Source organism: Leopardus geoffroyi, chromosome B1 (genome assembly GCF_018350155.1).
Source record: "Leopardus geoffroyi isolate Oge1 chromosome B1, O.geoffroyi_Oge1_pat1.0, whole genome shotgun sequence".
NCBI classification, from domain to species: domain Eukaryota; kingdom Metazoa; phylum Chordata; class Mammalia; order Carnivora; family Felidae; genus Leopardus; species Leopardus geoffroyi.
The window spans coordinates 160993520-161009901 of NC_059327.1; the positions used below are offsets into that span (position 1 = coordinate 160993520).

Genomic DNA, 16382 nt, shown 5'->3' on the forward strand with positions numbered 1-16382 from the left:
TTGGGATCTCAGGAATATGTCAATATTTGGAACCTGCTATACCTAAGTGATTCTCATACAGGACGTCCACATGCCTTAACTTGGAAAACATTGCTTTAGACCAATCTCACTTTTTTTTTTTTTAATTTTTTTTCAACATTTATTTATTTTTGGGACAGAGACAGAGCATGAACGGGGGAGGGGCAGAAAGAGGGAGACACAGAATCGGAAACAGGCTCCAGGCTCTGAGCCATCAGCCCAAAGCCTGACGCGGGGCTCAAACTCACGGACCGTGAGATCGTGACCTGGCTGAAGTCGGACGCTTAACCGACTGCGCCACCCAGGCGCCCCCCAATCTCACTTTTGAAACATAGATGCAAAAATCTTAAATACAATATTGACAAATAAAATAGCATATTAAAATCATTATATATGGTGAATAATTAGAATTTATTCAAAGAATGCAAGGATTGTTCAATGATGGCAATCCTACTAATGTAATCATTTATGTCAGCAGAATTTATTGAGATAATTAATGCTTCTGTAACATGCAACTTCAAATTCACAGTGGTTTCACACAGGAAAGTTCCTTACTCAGGAACTTCAGTGACTCTTCTGTTACTCTGAAGAGTTACTTCAGTGACTCTTCTCTGGGTGATGACTAGGGATCTGGGCTCTTTTCATTAGGGCCACATCATGTCAGCATCCTTTCCCTCTGGCTTGTGGACTAGGGAGACAGTGTGAAAGACAGCATGGGACATTGCAGGGGTGAGTCACAGAAATGCATATTTCACCTTCACTCTTGATCTACTGGACATAATCCAGTCTCCTGGGCCTAATCTCACCACAAAGGAAGCTGGCAAATGTAGTCTTCCTGTGAGCCCTGGAAGAGAAAGCTATACCAATGACCAGCCAGTTTCTGCCACAGAGATGAAAGAGAGATACTACATGTGCAAGTTCTTTCACTTGCATATTCCATATCAAAAGTCCAAGTTTAATTGCCACCAGTTTGTGCCACATTATTTTCATATCTCAGTTGTCACTTTGGATCTAAGGAAAAAGGAACCTGTATCCTTTCAAAAGTTGTTATTAACAAGGGAAAATTCTGTAGTCATCCTGATAGTGGTGATATAAAGCGAATTCCTCATTTAAAGCCAAAACAAAACAAAAATTTTAAGAATTGTAAAAGCAGTTTTACATTCACAGCAAAATGAGTGGAAGGTATAGAGATTCCAATATACCCCCTGCCCCAGCAAATGCATAGTCTCCAGCATTATCAACATCTCCCACCAGAATGATAGATTTGCTATAATTGATGAACCTACATCAATACATCAGAATCACCCAAAGTCTACAGTGTTCATACAATACAGTCCATTTTTAGTGTTGTATTTTCTATGAGTTTGGACAAGTGCATAATGATGTATCCATCATTATGGTATCATACAAAGTATTTTCACTACCCTAAAAATTCTCTGTAGTCTATTTGTCCCCTCCCCATTGCAAATCTCTGGCAACTGCTGATTTTTTTATTGTCTCCATACCTTGCCTTTCCAGATTGTCATATAGTTGGGGTCATAGTTTGTAGCCTTCCCAGATGGGGTTCTTTCACTTGTAATATGCATTTAAGTTTCTTCCATGTCTTTTCATGGCTTGAGAGCTCATTTCTTTTTAGCACTGAATAATACTACATTATCTGGATACACCACAGTTTATCCATTCTCTTACTTAAGGATATCTGAGTTACTTCCAAGTTTGGGCTATGATAAATTATTTTAAAGCTGCTATAAACACCCACATGTAGGTTTTTGTGTAGACATAGTTTTTACTCCTTTGGGTAAATACCAAGGAGCATGATAGCAGGATCGTATGGTAAGAGTTTGTTTAATTATATAAGAAACCTCCAAACCATCTTCCAAAAGGTGACCATTTTGTATTCCAACCAGCAATGAATGAGAGTTCCTGTTGCTCCACATCCTCCCAATCATTTGGTGTCAGTGTTGTAGATTTTGGCCATTTTAATAGATATGTTGTTCTCTCTTGTTTCAATTTGCATTTCCTTGATGACATAGATGTGGAGTATCTTTTAATATGCTTATTTGTCATCAATATTATTTTTTGGTGAGTTGCCTGTTCAGGTCTTTGGCCCATTTTTGAATCAGGTTGTTTGTTTGTTTTCTGATTGTTGAGGTTTTAGGGTTCTTTGTATATTTTAGATAATACTCCTTCATCAGATGTACCTTCTGCAAATATTTTCTTCTAGTCTTTGCAAAGAAGGTACGTCCCTAGAGACAATAATTGTTGTAGTGGTTTTCTGATCCCCAGTGTAGGTTGAGAGTAGAACACAATTGAAATAGTAGTTCCAGATTCCCCAGTTTCTGGATTGAAGCAGGGAAAGCTATTCATTCCTTTGGCAGACCAGTTTTGAGTGTTGTTTTGGAAGTCATTCTTGGTAGCCAAGCCTAGAGTCTTCATCTTTATACTGAGTGGTGTGTAAAATACTTAATCCCCCAGATTAAGCTTTCTGCTGCTTTCTGTTTTTGTGGGTAAATCCCAACTGATAATTGTTAGGTGAAAAATGCAGGCCATTAGAAAGAAAGAAAGAAACAAATAAAGAAAGAAGAAAGAAAAGAAAAGAAAAGAAAAGAAAAGAAAAGAAAAGAAAAGAAAAGAAAGGAAGGAAGAAGAAAGAAAAGAAAGAAAAGAAAAGAAAAAGAAGAAAGGAGAAAGAAAAATGAGGCCGTTGAACACTATATCCCTTTCTGATGGCAAAACCAACCCAGGTGTTTAATTCTACTGAATTGCAAAGAAAAATGAGGAGGAGAAGGTGCAGAAGTAGAGGAGGAAGATAGTCACACCATTAAGTAGGGCATGGTGCCATCACTGGAACAAAAACTTTTTGAAATTTTTGGCAGATATAAGCCAGTGAGATCAAATTGAGGGAAGTTAATGATAGTGATGCTAAATACTCAGTGCAAACAAAACTGGGCTCCCAAAAGATTTTTGGAGTAACTGTAAGTTCTGAATATCGGAGCCAGTACAGGGAAAATTGAAGGATTTCAGTTTGAAAGTTGTGAGAAGGCCCTAGATTTGAATTCCTGTTCCTGGCATTCTTCTCTAGGCTTCATTTTGCTTGATTTACTTGTTATGTAAAGTGAGTGGTTTTACCTGATATGGTTCTAACACATGCAATAAAGACAGAATGTTCTAAAATATACCCAGGATTTAGGTTTGGCCATGCCAACAGAACAGGAGATAATTGCCATGGTGAAAATAGTTTATTACTCAGTTCTCAAGAGTAGTGGGCATGCCCTACAATGCAGGGCCATACAGGGAAGCATCAGAGTTGGTTAAGAGGCAGAAGGAGTGAGGGGATAGTATGGACATAACTCTTCATTGTGATTTCTGTGGGAAAGGTAAGCTAAGCAGGGTGAGCAGATGTAGGATTGGCTAGTTGAATAATTTTGGCAGGCTCTGGGCTGTAGAGGCTGCCTCTAGTTGTCTGATTCCTGGGCCAGGAAAGATTAGGGAATAGGAATAGTGCCTCAGGCCAATAAAGGAGGTGGTTGAAGGATTGGGCTCTGAATTAGTTGGTTTGCTTTTAAGAAATATGCTCTGCAGTGAGTATTTGCTATCTTTAGAAATTACCTAGCCCTGGGAGAGGCAGTCTCTCCAGGATCAGCAAGGTCCCAGATGCCAGAGCATCAATACAGAAAATAAGAAAATAAAGGGCCTGGTGGGCTCAATCAGTACAGGATGTGACTCTTGATCTTGGAGTTGTGAGTTCAAGCTCCATGTTGGACATGGAGATTACTTAAAAATTTTTTTTTTCATTATACAGAAAATAAGAAAATCTAGTTGATACACAGAGAAAGAAAGGAGTGTGTACTCCCAGATAACTTAGAGGTATGGAATCAGTAACCTTTAAGAAACTTGTAGGTGTGTTGGAAACTCTGGATCCAAGTGTTCCACAACTAAATCAAAACATGCAAATTTTGAGAAAATTTTTAAACAAAGTTTCAAGGTCCTCTATGGGTGAATAACTAGTTTCAAGGTGCTCTATGGGTATTTATTGAATACTCATTGTGTGCTAGGCACCATCCTAAGAAATCTACACATGTTATCTCATTTAATCCCCAACAATCCTGTGTAAATAAGTATTAATATTATTCCCATTTGCAGTTGCAGAACTGAAGCTTAGAGTGATTAAATAACTTGCCTGAGCTTATGCTGCTCATAAGTAGGAGTTGGCATTTAAACCCAGTTTAGTCTTAGAGTGATCACCCTTCTCTACCACCTCTCTACCTGCAATAAAGTTATAACAAGTAATTACACGTGTTCGCAAAGGCTTTGGAGCGAAGTTCAGCTCAGCATGATAGTTAAGAGCATGTAAACAGGGTGAGAATAGTACTAACTTGATAAAGTTAAATTAGTTAATGTAGTGCACTTAAGACAGTGCCTGGCAACATAGTAAGCACTCAATAAATGTTAGCTATTATTATTATGTATATGCTTCCTTAGTATTTAACCTGTGTATGTATGAGAATTTGTTGGCTCAATGCCCTCTATAGCTATGATTAAGACCTAGCCTTAAATAAAAATAAATTTAAAAGACAATAGCTGGGGGCGCCTGGGTGGCGCAGTCGGTTAAGCGTCCGACTTCAGCCAGGTCACGATTTCGTGGTCCGTGAGTTCCAGCCCCGCGTCAGGCTCTGGGCTGATGGCTCGGAGCCTGGAGCCTGTTTCCGATTCTGTGTCTCCCTCTCTCTCTGCCCCTCCCCCGTTCATGCTCTATCTCTCTCTGTCCCAAAAATAAATAAAAAAACGTTGAAAAAAAAAAAAAGACAATAGCTAACTCCTCTTTGCAATATTCATAACACAAATACCCATATGAAAAGAGGAATTGGAATTATAAGAGCATTAATAGTTATTCTAACATTCTTTAAAGTGTTCGAGGGGTGCCTGGGTGGCGCAGTCGGTTAAGCGTCCGACTTCAGCCAGGTCACGATCTCACGGTCCGTGAGTTCGAGCCCCGCGTCAGGCTCTGGGCTGATGGCTCAGAGCCTGGAGCCTGTTTCCGATTGTGTCTCCCTCTCTCTCTGCCCCTCCCCTGTTCATGCTCTGTCTCTCTCTGTCCCAAAAATAAATAAACGTTGAAAAAAAAAATAAAAAAAAAAATAAAAAATAAAAGTGTTTGATATGTACTAGCATGACATTCATCGCCCTAAATTGTTTCTGTGTATAGGAATGACCTGAAGACTATAACAATTTTCTTATGTAATTTCATTTTATTTTTTTAATTAGAGAAAAGCGGTTACAGGAATGGAAAGCTCTTAAGATAAAACAAAAATTTGGGGAATTAAGAGAAATTTCTGGAAATCAGTATGTGAATGAAGTCACAAATGCAGAAAAAGATGTGTCAGTTATAATTCATTTATACAGATCAAGGTAATTACCATAGTATTTCTGTAAAATGTTAATATACTAATGTTTTAAGATATTTATGTCTGGTTTTGAGGCTTTATAAGGCATATGACAAAGACCACTCAAGAAAAGAAAAAGTATACATATGTATATACACATATATATATGTATGTGTATATATATATATGTATGTATGTATATATATATATATATATACACATAATGTTAAAAAACAAAATTCAAGTAAAAATCAAGTAAAATTGAAGATCTAATTGACTTCATTAAACAATTAATGAATCAGGCAGCATCCTATCTAGAACAAATGTAGAGGGGAGCTCCAAAGAGTTGTACAAAATGGAAGGCTTTTATAGGAAGGAGGGTGGACAGGAAGTTATTAGTAAAAGAAAAGGAAGGATTGTTTCTCTTAGGGGGAATACAGGGGTGTTCTTATTAGATGGATCACCTCATCTTCCTTTGGGGAATGGAGAGCCCATGTAACAGATTACCTCATTTGGTATTAACCAGAAAATTCCAGATTGATTAAATTCCACTTCTGGAGAGGTCGAAACTGCAATAAGTATTTGTTTGCTGTCTTGGGGGCAAGTGACTCCACCTTGGGCCTTGTGGCTTCCTTTTTAATGTGTACTTAGTATACAAATGGAGTAATTGGCTTCAGGGATTAAATTAGATATTTTAATATGTTTTCATGTCTCATTTAAAGAATTTGTGGCACTTGTTAAAAGAATAACACTCTTTCAGGGCACCTGGCTGGCTCAGTTAGAAGAACATGCAACTCTTGATCTCCGGAGTTGTGAGTTTGAGTCCCACATTGGGTTTGGAAACTACTTAAATAAGTAAATGAATTAAAAAGAAAAAAAAGAGGGGCACCTGGGTGGCTCAGTCAGTTAAGCATCCAACTCTTGATTTTGGTTCAATTCATGATCTCATGGTCATGGGATTGAGTCCCATGTCAAGCACCCCCCGTCCAGCTCCACATTGAGCATGGAGCCTGCTTAAGATTCTCTCTCTCTCCCTTTCTTTCTGCCCCTCCTCCATGCATGCACACTTTCTCTCAGAAAAAGAAAAAAGAAAGAAAGAGAGAAAGAAAGAAAGAAAAAGAAAAATGACATTCTCTGGCAGTTATTTTTTTGTTAGCTTATTACAGAAAATTTCAAACATACTGAAAAGTAGAAAGAATGATAAAATGAATACCCTAAATGCCAGCCAGGTAGATTTGAAAATGAACATTTTGCCATTTTTGTATCTTTTTGTCTGTATGTGGGTATGTGCCTGTGTACCTATCTGCAGGATCATTTCAAACTAAATTACACACAGCATGAAGCTTTACTCCTGAGTACTTCAGCATGCATCTTCAAAATATAAGGGCATTTCTCTATATGACCACAATACTGTTTTCTCACCTAACAAAATTAGTTATAATTCCAAAATTAATAATAATTGACAAAGGATCCAGTTAAGGATCATGCAGTACATTTGGATATATCATGTCTCTGAAGTTTCTTTAAAAAAAAATTTTTTTTAACGTTTTATTTTATTTTTGAGACAGGGAGAGACAGAGCATGAACAGGGGAGGGTCAGAGAGAGGGAGACACAGAATCCAAAGCAGGCTCCAGGCTCTGAGCTGTCAGCACAGAGCCCGATGTGGGGCTAGAACTCACGGACCGCGAGATCATGACCTGAGCCGAAGTTGGCCGCCTAACCGACTGAGCCACCCAGACGCCCCTGAAGTCTCTTTTAATAGAACAATTCCCTCGTACTCACCTCTACTCCCCAAGCAGTTAATTTATAGTGCCTACTTGTACTAAGTTTAACCCAAGTGTCCCCAGGCCTTACCAGCCTGGTATATGATAATTGGGTAGAGTGGCCCATTCCCCAACTCTGTGTCACAGAGATCCTGCAAGCTCCCAGAGTTTCACAAATCTCTCTAGAGTTAGGTCCCAGCAACTCTGCCTGGGTGCCAAGCCAGTCCAGGAACATAGGTGATGCCAATTGCCCTCATTGTTTTCATCCATTCTCTGAATAAAAGATTTTTTCTCCAGGTCCTCAGAGAAACTCTGTACAGAACAATTTATGCAGATTAGGGCCCTGCTGTTTACCAGCTCACCAGTTCCTCACATGAATTTTGAGAGGACACCAGGCTCCATAAAAGAAGACATGACTGTTATTGTAACTAAAATGCTTGGTAATTAATTTTTGAGTAGTTTAAGGCCTTAAAAAGAATCTTTCACATTATCTGATTTTGTACTACTTATCTGATTTTGATTTCTCACGCATAAATATGAGAAACACGGACATTTACAATAATGGGATCTGTGCGTGAGAAGTGTTATATACAAATAGCTTACTAAATATCTTTTCTGAGACCCAGAATAGATGTTGGTTCTGAATGCCCATACCATGGCATAAAATTATTTACTTTAACAGTTATTTCTGGATACATTAATTAAATTTCACAAATAATTTTCAAAAATTCATGCAAGAGATTGATGTGTTATAGTTTCAGCTAGGCTGTTTCAAACTATCATATAACTTTGATGGACTCAAAGGATAAGCATCTTTTTAAAATAATATTTAAAAAAATTTTTGTAACATTTATTTATTTTTGAGAGAGAGAGAGAGAGAGCGAGCTGAGAAGGGGAAGAGAGAGAGAGAGGGAGACACAGAATCTGAAGCTGGCTCCAGGCTGTCAGCACAGAGCCTAACGCAGGGCTTGAACCCACGAACTGTGAGACCATGACCTGAGCCGAAGTCTAGCACTCAACTGACTAAACCACCCAGGCGCCCCTTAAAATAATATTTTAAGTGTTTGTGACCTCAGAGGGCACTCAATCTAAGATAGTTACATAAAATATTTTTTTCTTGACACTAAGAAAATGTATTCATGTGTTGCTATAGAACATACATTTTAAGAAAATTAATCTATAATTAAATTAATCTCTCTATATTTTATTTTTATTTGACAGAGAGAGAGAGAGAGAGCAAGCACATGAGTAGGGGAGGAGCACAGAGAGAGGGAGAGAGAGAGAATCCCAAAAGCAGGCCCCATGCCCAGCACAGAGTCTGATGTGGAACTCAATCTCACAACCGTGAGATCATGACCTGAGCCACCCAGGCGCCCCTATAATAAAATTTATAAAACAGAAAAAAATTATTTATATTACAAATAGTCCTTAGAAAAGTCTAGTTTTTAACTTAATGGATTTACTCATAATTTCATCTTGTGAAGTGGAATATAACTGTTAAACATATTTGTATTTCTAGCTACCTTCTATAAATTTTATAGGAACATAAGAGCTTGTTTTTTAACTGGGTTCCTAAGTTCTATAATTTTAATGTCTTTTTGCTATTAAATTTATGGAACTGGGCCAACTCTTCATTGAAGTGAAGGCTCAGCTTGCTTAGTGTCCCCTTAGGGGAAGCTAACTCACCCTGGGCCAGTAAGCCTAGTAGCTGAGCTGCTTGGTCAACCTTGATTCTGATTTTATCCAATCTTACACCTGTGCCCAAATTATAATTTTGGGCTTCTACATCATTCCTATGCCAAACGCATATTTTAAAACGTGAAGACCATAAAAAGGCCCTTAATTCATGTGCTAATGTCAGAGGTCTCCCTTATATTTTATAGCTCTTCTGGGGTTAAATTCTGGCCCTTGAATTCCAACACCAAATTTATTCCCTTACCATTTGCTGTCAGAATTGTCTTCAGACAAGCACTTTCTCCCTGCACCATAATCTATGACACCATACTTTTCTAATTCCACACTTTTCACTATCACCATCAATGTCCACCTGGCCTTCTACCATTCATATCACATACCCCATAAGTCTGTTATACCGACTCAGCTCTCATTCTGACAGGAATGATAAAAATCCCTTTGAATTAGATAATCTAATTTAGTGGGTGCATTTCACCTATTTGAGAAAAACTGAAACTTATAAAGTCAATTTGTGTTCTTGCTTTGTGTGGAAAACTGATAATTAAGTTAGGCAGTACATACTTTTCTAATATTAAAGTAGGCCACCCACTAAAATAAAGCAGGATCTAGATTTGTAGCAGGTTATAATTATCAAAATGAATGATGTTATATATTCTGAAATGTAAATTAAATGTATAATACATTTAATTTGTTTTTCTTAGCTTTGTTTCTTGCTCTATAAATTGATATACAACATTGTCTAGTATTAAGAGGATGTCTGAGGATTTTGTAGATGCCGGAGATGCAAAAGGCATGTAAGACATCTGTCTGTCATTAAAGAAATTTCAATATAGTAGAGAAAGACAATTAAACATAATAATAAGGTCTACATGCTAGAATTGAATTCTATACATAGTAGAATAAAAGTACTGAAGAGGGAGTAGTAAGATTTATCCTTGCAAAGAGGGACGTGTGGAACTTTCTATAGAGTGTGTAACTCTTGGTCTTGGCCTCAATAAGATTCCCCAAGGAGGAAGTAAACAGGATGAATGGGGTGTATTAGATAGAGGTACAGCTTGAAGAAGGATACAGAAATAAGATACAGTATCTTACTTTGGAGGGTTTTAAGTAATGGTAGGAGGCAAAGCAGAATGCTGGGGATACCACTGAGAACCTTGAAAGCTACACGGAGGAGCCCAGACTTTATTCTTTTTTTTTTTTTTTCAACGTTTATTTATTTTTGGGACAGAGAGAGACAGAGCATGAGCGGGGGAGGGGCAGAGAGAGAGGGAGACACAGAATCGGAAACAGGCTCCAGGCTCCGAGCCATCAGCCCAGAGCCCGACGCGGGGCTCGAACTCACGGACCGCGAGATCGTGACCTGGCTGAAGTCGGACGCCCAGACTTTATTCTAAAGGCAGTGAGGAGCCATGGAGGTAAGCTAGAGGGAAGGGCAGTTGTTACATGATGAGATTTTCATGCTGAGCTCATTTTGTCAGCAGGGTCAAGGATGAATTTTGGGAACCAAGCCTGGAAACAGACTATTTAGGACAATCTGATGTAGCTCAGATAAGAAAGGAAAGGAATAAAGTAATGGAGAGAAAGAGGAGAGGATAGGTATATAATCAACCTGACTTGATTACTGGTTAAATGGTGTAGAGAAAAGAGGTTTTTGGCTTGAGTGCTAAACTAAGAAAATACAGAAGAAATGTATAATATATACATATATAGCAGGTTTTTTTTTTCTTTGAAAGAGGAGGGGAGATGCAGTTCATCAGTGCTATCAGAATGGATAAGATTGTACAGTGAATGTGTCTAGTATGAGAAGAGGGTCCAGGAAGAATACCTACATTTGAGGCATAGACAGAAGAAGGAAATCAAAGAAGTAAAAAGGAAATTAATAGAAAGTGTTATCACAAAAGCCAAAAAAGGAGAACCTTTCAAGAAAGGAAGTGAACAGGGCATAGAGATGATTATTTTCTTTTTTATTTGGACTATGAAAAGGAGAGAGAATAGCTATCTGAAGAAGACAGAGTTGTAAGGAAGTCTAAAAAAAAAATTAGTAACTTGAATATATTTATAGAAAGTGGAGAAGACTGGGGGTGCCTGGGTGGCTCAGTAGGTTAAGCGTCCAACTCTTGGTTTCGGCTCAGGTCATGATCTCAGTTCATGAGTTTGAACCCTGAGTTGGGCTCTGCGCTGACAGTACAGAGCCTGCTTGGGATTCTCTCTCTCTTCCTCTCTCTGCCCCTCTCCAACTCTCTCTCTCTCTCTCTCTCTCTCAAAATAGATTAAGAAGAAAAAAAAAAAAAAAAGAAAGTGGAGAAGACTGAAAAAAAAAAAAAACAGGAAAAAAGAGGGCAGAATAACAAGCAGAGAAAGGTCCCACAGGAAATGGAAGGCGTATGGGATAAAGTAAAGGAGTAACTCTGAAACAGTTTGATAAAGCTGTGAGTGATAGAGAAAAGAGACTGAAGAGTGGGTATAATGGGAGTGAAGTGATAGAGCTAGAAGAATTGCAGGTTCTGGTTACAGTTCCAATCAATGTTTTTGGAAAATTTATTTATTTTTAGTAATCTCTATACCCAAGGTGGGGCTTCAACTCACAACCCCAAGATTAAGAGTCGCATGATCTTCTGACTGAGCCAGCCAGGTGCCCCTTAAATATCTGATAGGGAATAGTTCTGGATAATAGGGAACAGGATGCTGCATGGAGTGGGATGTCAAAGAAAAGTGTGGGTGAAGTATGTTCGAGTCAAGAAATTCAAGGAAGTTTGAGATAAGACAGTTTGGATGTGATAATCTCTTGTGGAAATAAGCCTAAGGCGGTCATAAGAGTTGGAACTTCTTGTTTAAACTTAGAATTGCCAAGGATTCCCTAGAAGTGTGTTTTTTTTCCCCCCTGGGTCCTATAAAGTAGGAACTGGCTTGATTAAATTGATGCTAAGTCACATGTGGTTAGCCTTAGTTAGGCATCAAATTCCCATGGTAGCAAGCTTCACTCCCAGGCTGTAATTGTGTTTGTAATTAATATGGGAGGACTTTGCAGTTGGTTCATACTCATTAAAGGTAATAGTAGAGAATTAAAGTTGATATGCTGTTACATTAAAAGAATATCCAAAGCTATATTTTTGTCATGAAGATGTTTCACTTACTTCATTAGATTGAGATAAGTAGTCTGTTTTTAAAGATATTGTGTATTATTTTTCTTTTTAGCATCCCAATGTGTTTGTTGGTTAACCAGCATCTTAGTCTTCTAGCAAGAAAGTTTCCAGAAACTAAATTTGTTAAAGCCATCGTGAATAGTTGTATTCAACACTACCATGACAATTGTTTACCAACAATTTTTGTTTATAAAAACGGTCAGATAGAAGGCAAATTCATTGGAATTATAGAATGTGGAGGGATAAATCTCAAGCTAGAAGGTAATGATATTATTTTTAAAATGTTTATTAAAAACAGGTGAAAACTTACACAAATTAACAAGTAACATGAAAGTTTATTTTCATAAAACATAAGGTTTTTTTCCTCTAGCTTCTGGTGTCTTCTTCTATGTCTCCAGATTAATTTTCCTCAATAATACTCTTGTTATAACATCCACTTGCTTAAATCCTTAATAGTTCCTTGTGTCAAATCAGGTAAAAATACAAAATCTTCTGCTTGAGCATTTCAGCCCACCTATCCAGCTATATTTCTCCAGTGCTTTCTAGTTTCTGTTCCAGCCAGGCTGGTCTTCAGTCACTACCACAGACATACCTTACCCATTTGTGCCTTTATTCTTTGTCTCATACTCCTTCCCTATACCCAAAATACCCCACCATTCTTTATTCTTCCTTCCATGTCCTATTCCTTTGTGGTTTTCCTAGATTTCCATTTTGCTCATTGTGTGATTTTGGACCAATTCATAATCTTGTCTTCCTCTTCTCTACGAAATTTCTGTAGCTTATTTTCTTAATTTATTTTTCACTTATCCACATACTATCCAATTTTGTTAATCAATTCCCTTTATTTTCTTTTCCATTGTATACAGCACAATACTTTATAATTTTATCTTCTTTAAGAATTTTTATTTCCTAACCTACTTTTAAAAAATGTTTTATTGGGGCGCCTGGGTGGCGCAGTCGGTTAAGCGTCCGACTTCAGCCAGGTCACGATCTCGCGGTCCGTGAGTTCGAGCCCCGCGTCAGGCTCTGGGCTGATGGCTCAGAGCCTGGAGCCTGTTTCCGATTCTGTGTCTCCCTCTCTCTCTCTGCCCCTCCCCCGTTCATGCTCTGTCTCTCTCTGTCTCAAAAATAAATAAAACGTTAAAAAAAAAAATGTTTTATTTTTTTGAGAGAGAGACAGAGCATGAGCAGGAGAGGGGCAGAGAAAGAGGGAGACACAGAATCTGAAACAGGCTCCAGGCCCTGAGAACCTGACGCAGGGCTGCAGCTCACAGATCATGAGATCATGACCTGAGCCAAAGTCCGATGCTTAACCGACTGAGCCACCCAGGCACCCACTTCCTAACCTCCTTCTAAGGCCATATCTTTGATCTAGTCATTTCTTAGAACTGCTTTAATTCTATTTTATTAAAATCTTTTTCTCACACCATCATGTTAAAGTCATTGGACCTCATCCCTTTAATTTGAAAGAAATTAATACAGGGGCACCTGGGTGGCTCAGTTGGTTGGGCCACCAACTTCGGCTCAGGTCATGATCTCACAGTTTGTGAGTTTGAGCCCTGCATCAGGCTCTGCACTGACAGCTCAGAGTCTGGAGCCCTGCTTTGTATTCTGTGTCTCCCTCCTTGTGCTATCTCTCAAAAATAAATAAATGTTAAAAAAAAAATAAAAGAAATTAATACATAAGAGTACAAACAATAATATAGTACACATTCATGTAATCAATTACTGCCAAAAATAACAAATGTGAACATTTATTCATGTTTGCTTGAGTTGTTTCTTTGTTGCTCAAATAAACATTATAGATATAGTTGAAGTTACCTAGATTTTCATTCCTAGTCCCATTCTCCTCCCTGTCTCCCTGGAGGCAATCACTATCATGAGTAGTATGTTATCTCATCTGTGTTTTTTTGTTTTTTGGGTTTTTTTTTTTTGTGTGTGTATAAACATTTTTTAAAAATTGTTGTAAAATGCACATAACATGAAATGTATCCATTTATCTTAACAATTTTTAAAATATACAATACAGTATTATTAATTATAGTTACTATGCTGTACATTACATCCCCAGGACTTATTTATTTAGCCATTTTTAGGTATATAGTTCAGTGTCATTAAGTACATTCACACTGTTGTGCAACCATTACCATCATCCATCTCTAGAACTTTTTATCTTGCATAACTGCAACTCTATACCCACTGAACAAAAGCCCCCTCCATTTCCCTTTTCCTCTGTTCTTGGCAACCACCGTCCACTTTCTGATTCTATGAATTTGGCTACTCTCAGTACCTCATATAAATGAATGATACAGTATTTGTCCCTTTGTGACTGGCTTATTTCACTTAGCATAATGTCCTTAAGGTTCATTCGTATTACAGCGTCAGAATTTCCTTCCTTTTTAAGGCTGAATAATATTCCATTTTATGTTTAGACCACGTTTTGTTTATCCATTCATCTGTCCATGGGCACTTGGGTTGCTTCTACTCTTTGGCCATTATGAATCATGCTGCTGTGGATGTAAATGTACAAAAATAATCTGTTCTAGTCCCTGCCTTCAATTCTTCTGGGTATTTATTCAGAAGTTGAATTGCTGGATTATATAGTAATTCTATTTTAAGTTTTTGAGAAATAGCATAGTGTTTTGCACAGTGGCTGCCCCATCTTACACTGCCACCAACAGGGCAGAGGAGTTCCAATTCGTCCACATCCTTGCCAACATCTGTTGTTTTCTGTGTGTGTGTGTGTGTGTGTGTGTGTGTGTGTTTTGCATAGTACCATTCTAATATATGTGAGGTGTTTTCTCCACTGATTTTTAATGTTTCCTAATGTCATTTTTCATGGTTCCCAAAATGCTTCAATGTATTTCTGAAGTCTCTAATATACCTCTACTATTTGTCTCAACACAGCACTGTGTTTATTACTATAGCTTTATAACAACCTAGTTGTCTCTAGTAGGGCAAGTCTTTTTCAAAATTTCATGTAGATGTTGGAATTAGTCAACTTATGTGAAAAATTCTGTTGATTATTAGAATCATATTTATAGATTGTTGGGAGACTTGATATCCAATAACAGTGAATGTTCCTACCCATGAATGAGATAGATCTCATCATTTATTTTGGTCCTTTATGGTTTTTGTAATTTTCCTCACAGATATATATATATCACATTTTGTAACATATTTTATAATTTTCCTCAAGAGTGTGTTTTATAATTTGCTTCATAAATATTCTGTTCATCTATACAGTACTTAGGAATAAATTTAACAAAATGATGAATTTTCAGGGATTGGGGTTTTTGGCTATCAGTTAAATTCTTTTGGTTTCTCTCAGATATATTTTTGGTATTCATATTTTTATTAAAATTTTTCCATTAAAGTTTTCAAATGTGTTGGCATAAGTTTTTCATAGTCTCATAGCCATATTAGAATCTTTACCCTGACTATGTCCCGTGTAAATTCTTTATATGAATTTATTTTTTTTCCCTTTTGTGGTCATTTTTGCCTGAGGTATGTCTATTAGTTTCTTCAAAGAACCAGCTTTTGATTTTGTTGGTCACATATACTGATTTTTTCTACTTTTGCTAAAGTCTTCATTATATTCCTCTTTCAGTTTTTTTTTTTTTTTTTGGGGAGGGGGGGTTACTTTATTGTTCTTTTCCTAGCTTCTTGATTTAAAATTTTAAGCCACTTAGTTTAAGTCAATTTAAAATAAACATCTTAGCCGTAATTTCTCCCTTTAAGTATAACTTTGCTGTATCCAATGTGTATTTTGATATTGTAGTCCTTTCACAATCACTCAGTTCTAAATATATCTAAATATACACATTAATTTTTTATTAGCATCAACTACTGTTTTATATAGATGAGAAATTCTTTTTATTTTCCAAGATTTTTATCTGATTTAATGATGGGTTATTTATTGCAGAACTTGAATGGAAACTAGCAGAAGTTGGAGCGATACAGACTGATTTAGAAGAAAACCCCAAAAAAGGCATTGTAGATGTGATGGTATCTTCAATTAGAAACACTTCTCTTTATGATGACACTAATAGTTCAAGCAGTGATAATGATGATACCAAATAGAAATATTTAATAAATAGCTTCAAAGTATTTATATACTGTTTTGTCAATGCCTTTATAGAGATCAGAAAATTTATAGATTTGTTTTATTTTTATATTAGAATTATAGCTTATATATCATTTCAAAAACTTTCAGGTATTTCAGAATTTATTGCCTCCAACAAAACCAGAATTTGTACTGGACCCTGTGGTTTATCCTTTTTTTGACCCACAAGTCCTCTGTGTTGCTTACCCCCAAAGAGGCCTATGAATAAAAATAATGAAAGATGACCTTAAATTTCATTTCAATTACATCAAT

The 16382-nt window shown here is 37.1% G+C and overlaps 1 protein-coding gene across 2 annotated transcripts in view; it reads left to right on the forward strand.

The window, feature by feature from the left end:
• Nucleotides 1-16114, forward strand: part of PDCL2 (phosducin like 2) — a 36501-nt gene extending 20387 nt beyond the window's left edge. The window contains exons 4-6 of one of the 2 annotated variants that reach the window (XM_045474020.1): nucleotides 5284-5427; nucleotides 12057-12265; nucleotides 15930-16114. In XM_045474020.1, the coding sequence (XP_045329976.1) occupies nucleotides 5284-5427; nucleotides 12057-12265; nucleotides 15930-16087 (511 nt within the window). In that variant the 3' untranslated portion in view covers nucleotides 16088-16114. The remainder of the gene's footprint in view (nucleotides 1-5283; nucleotides 5428-12056; nucleotides 12266-15929) is intronic. The other variant, XM_045474021.1, reaches the window with a different exon arrangement.
• The last annotated feature ends 268 nt before the right edge of the window (nucleotides 16115-16382 follow it).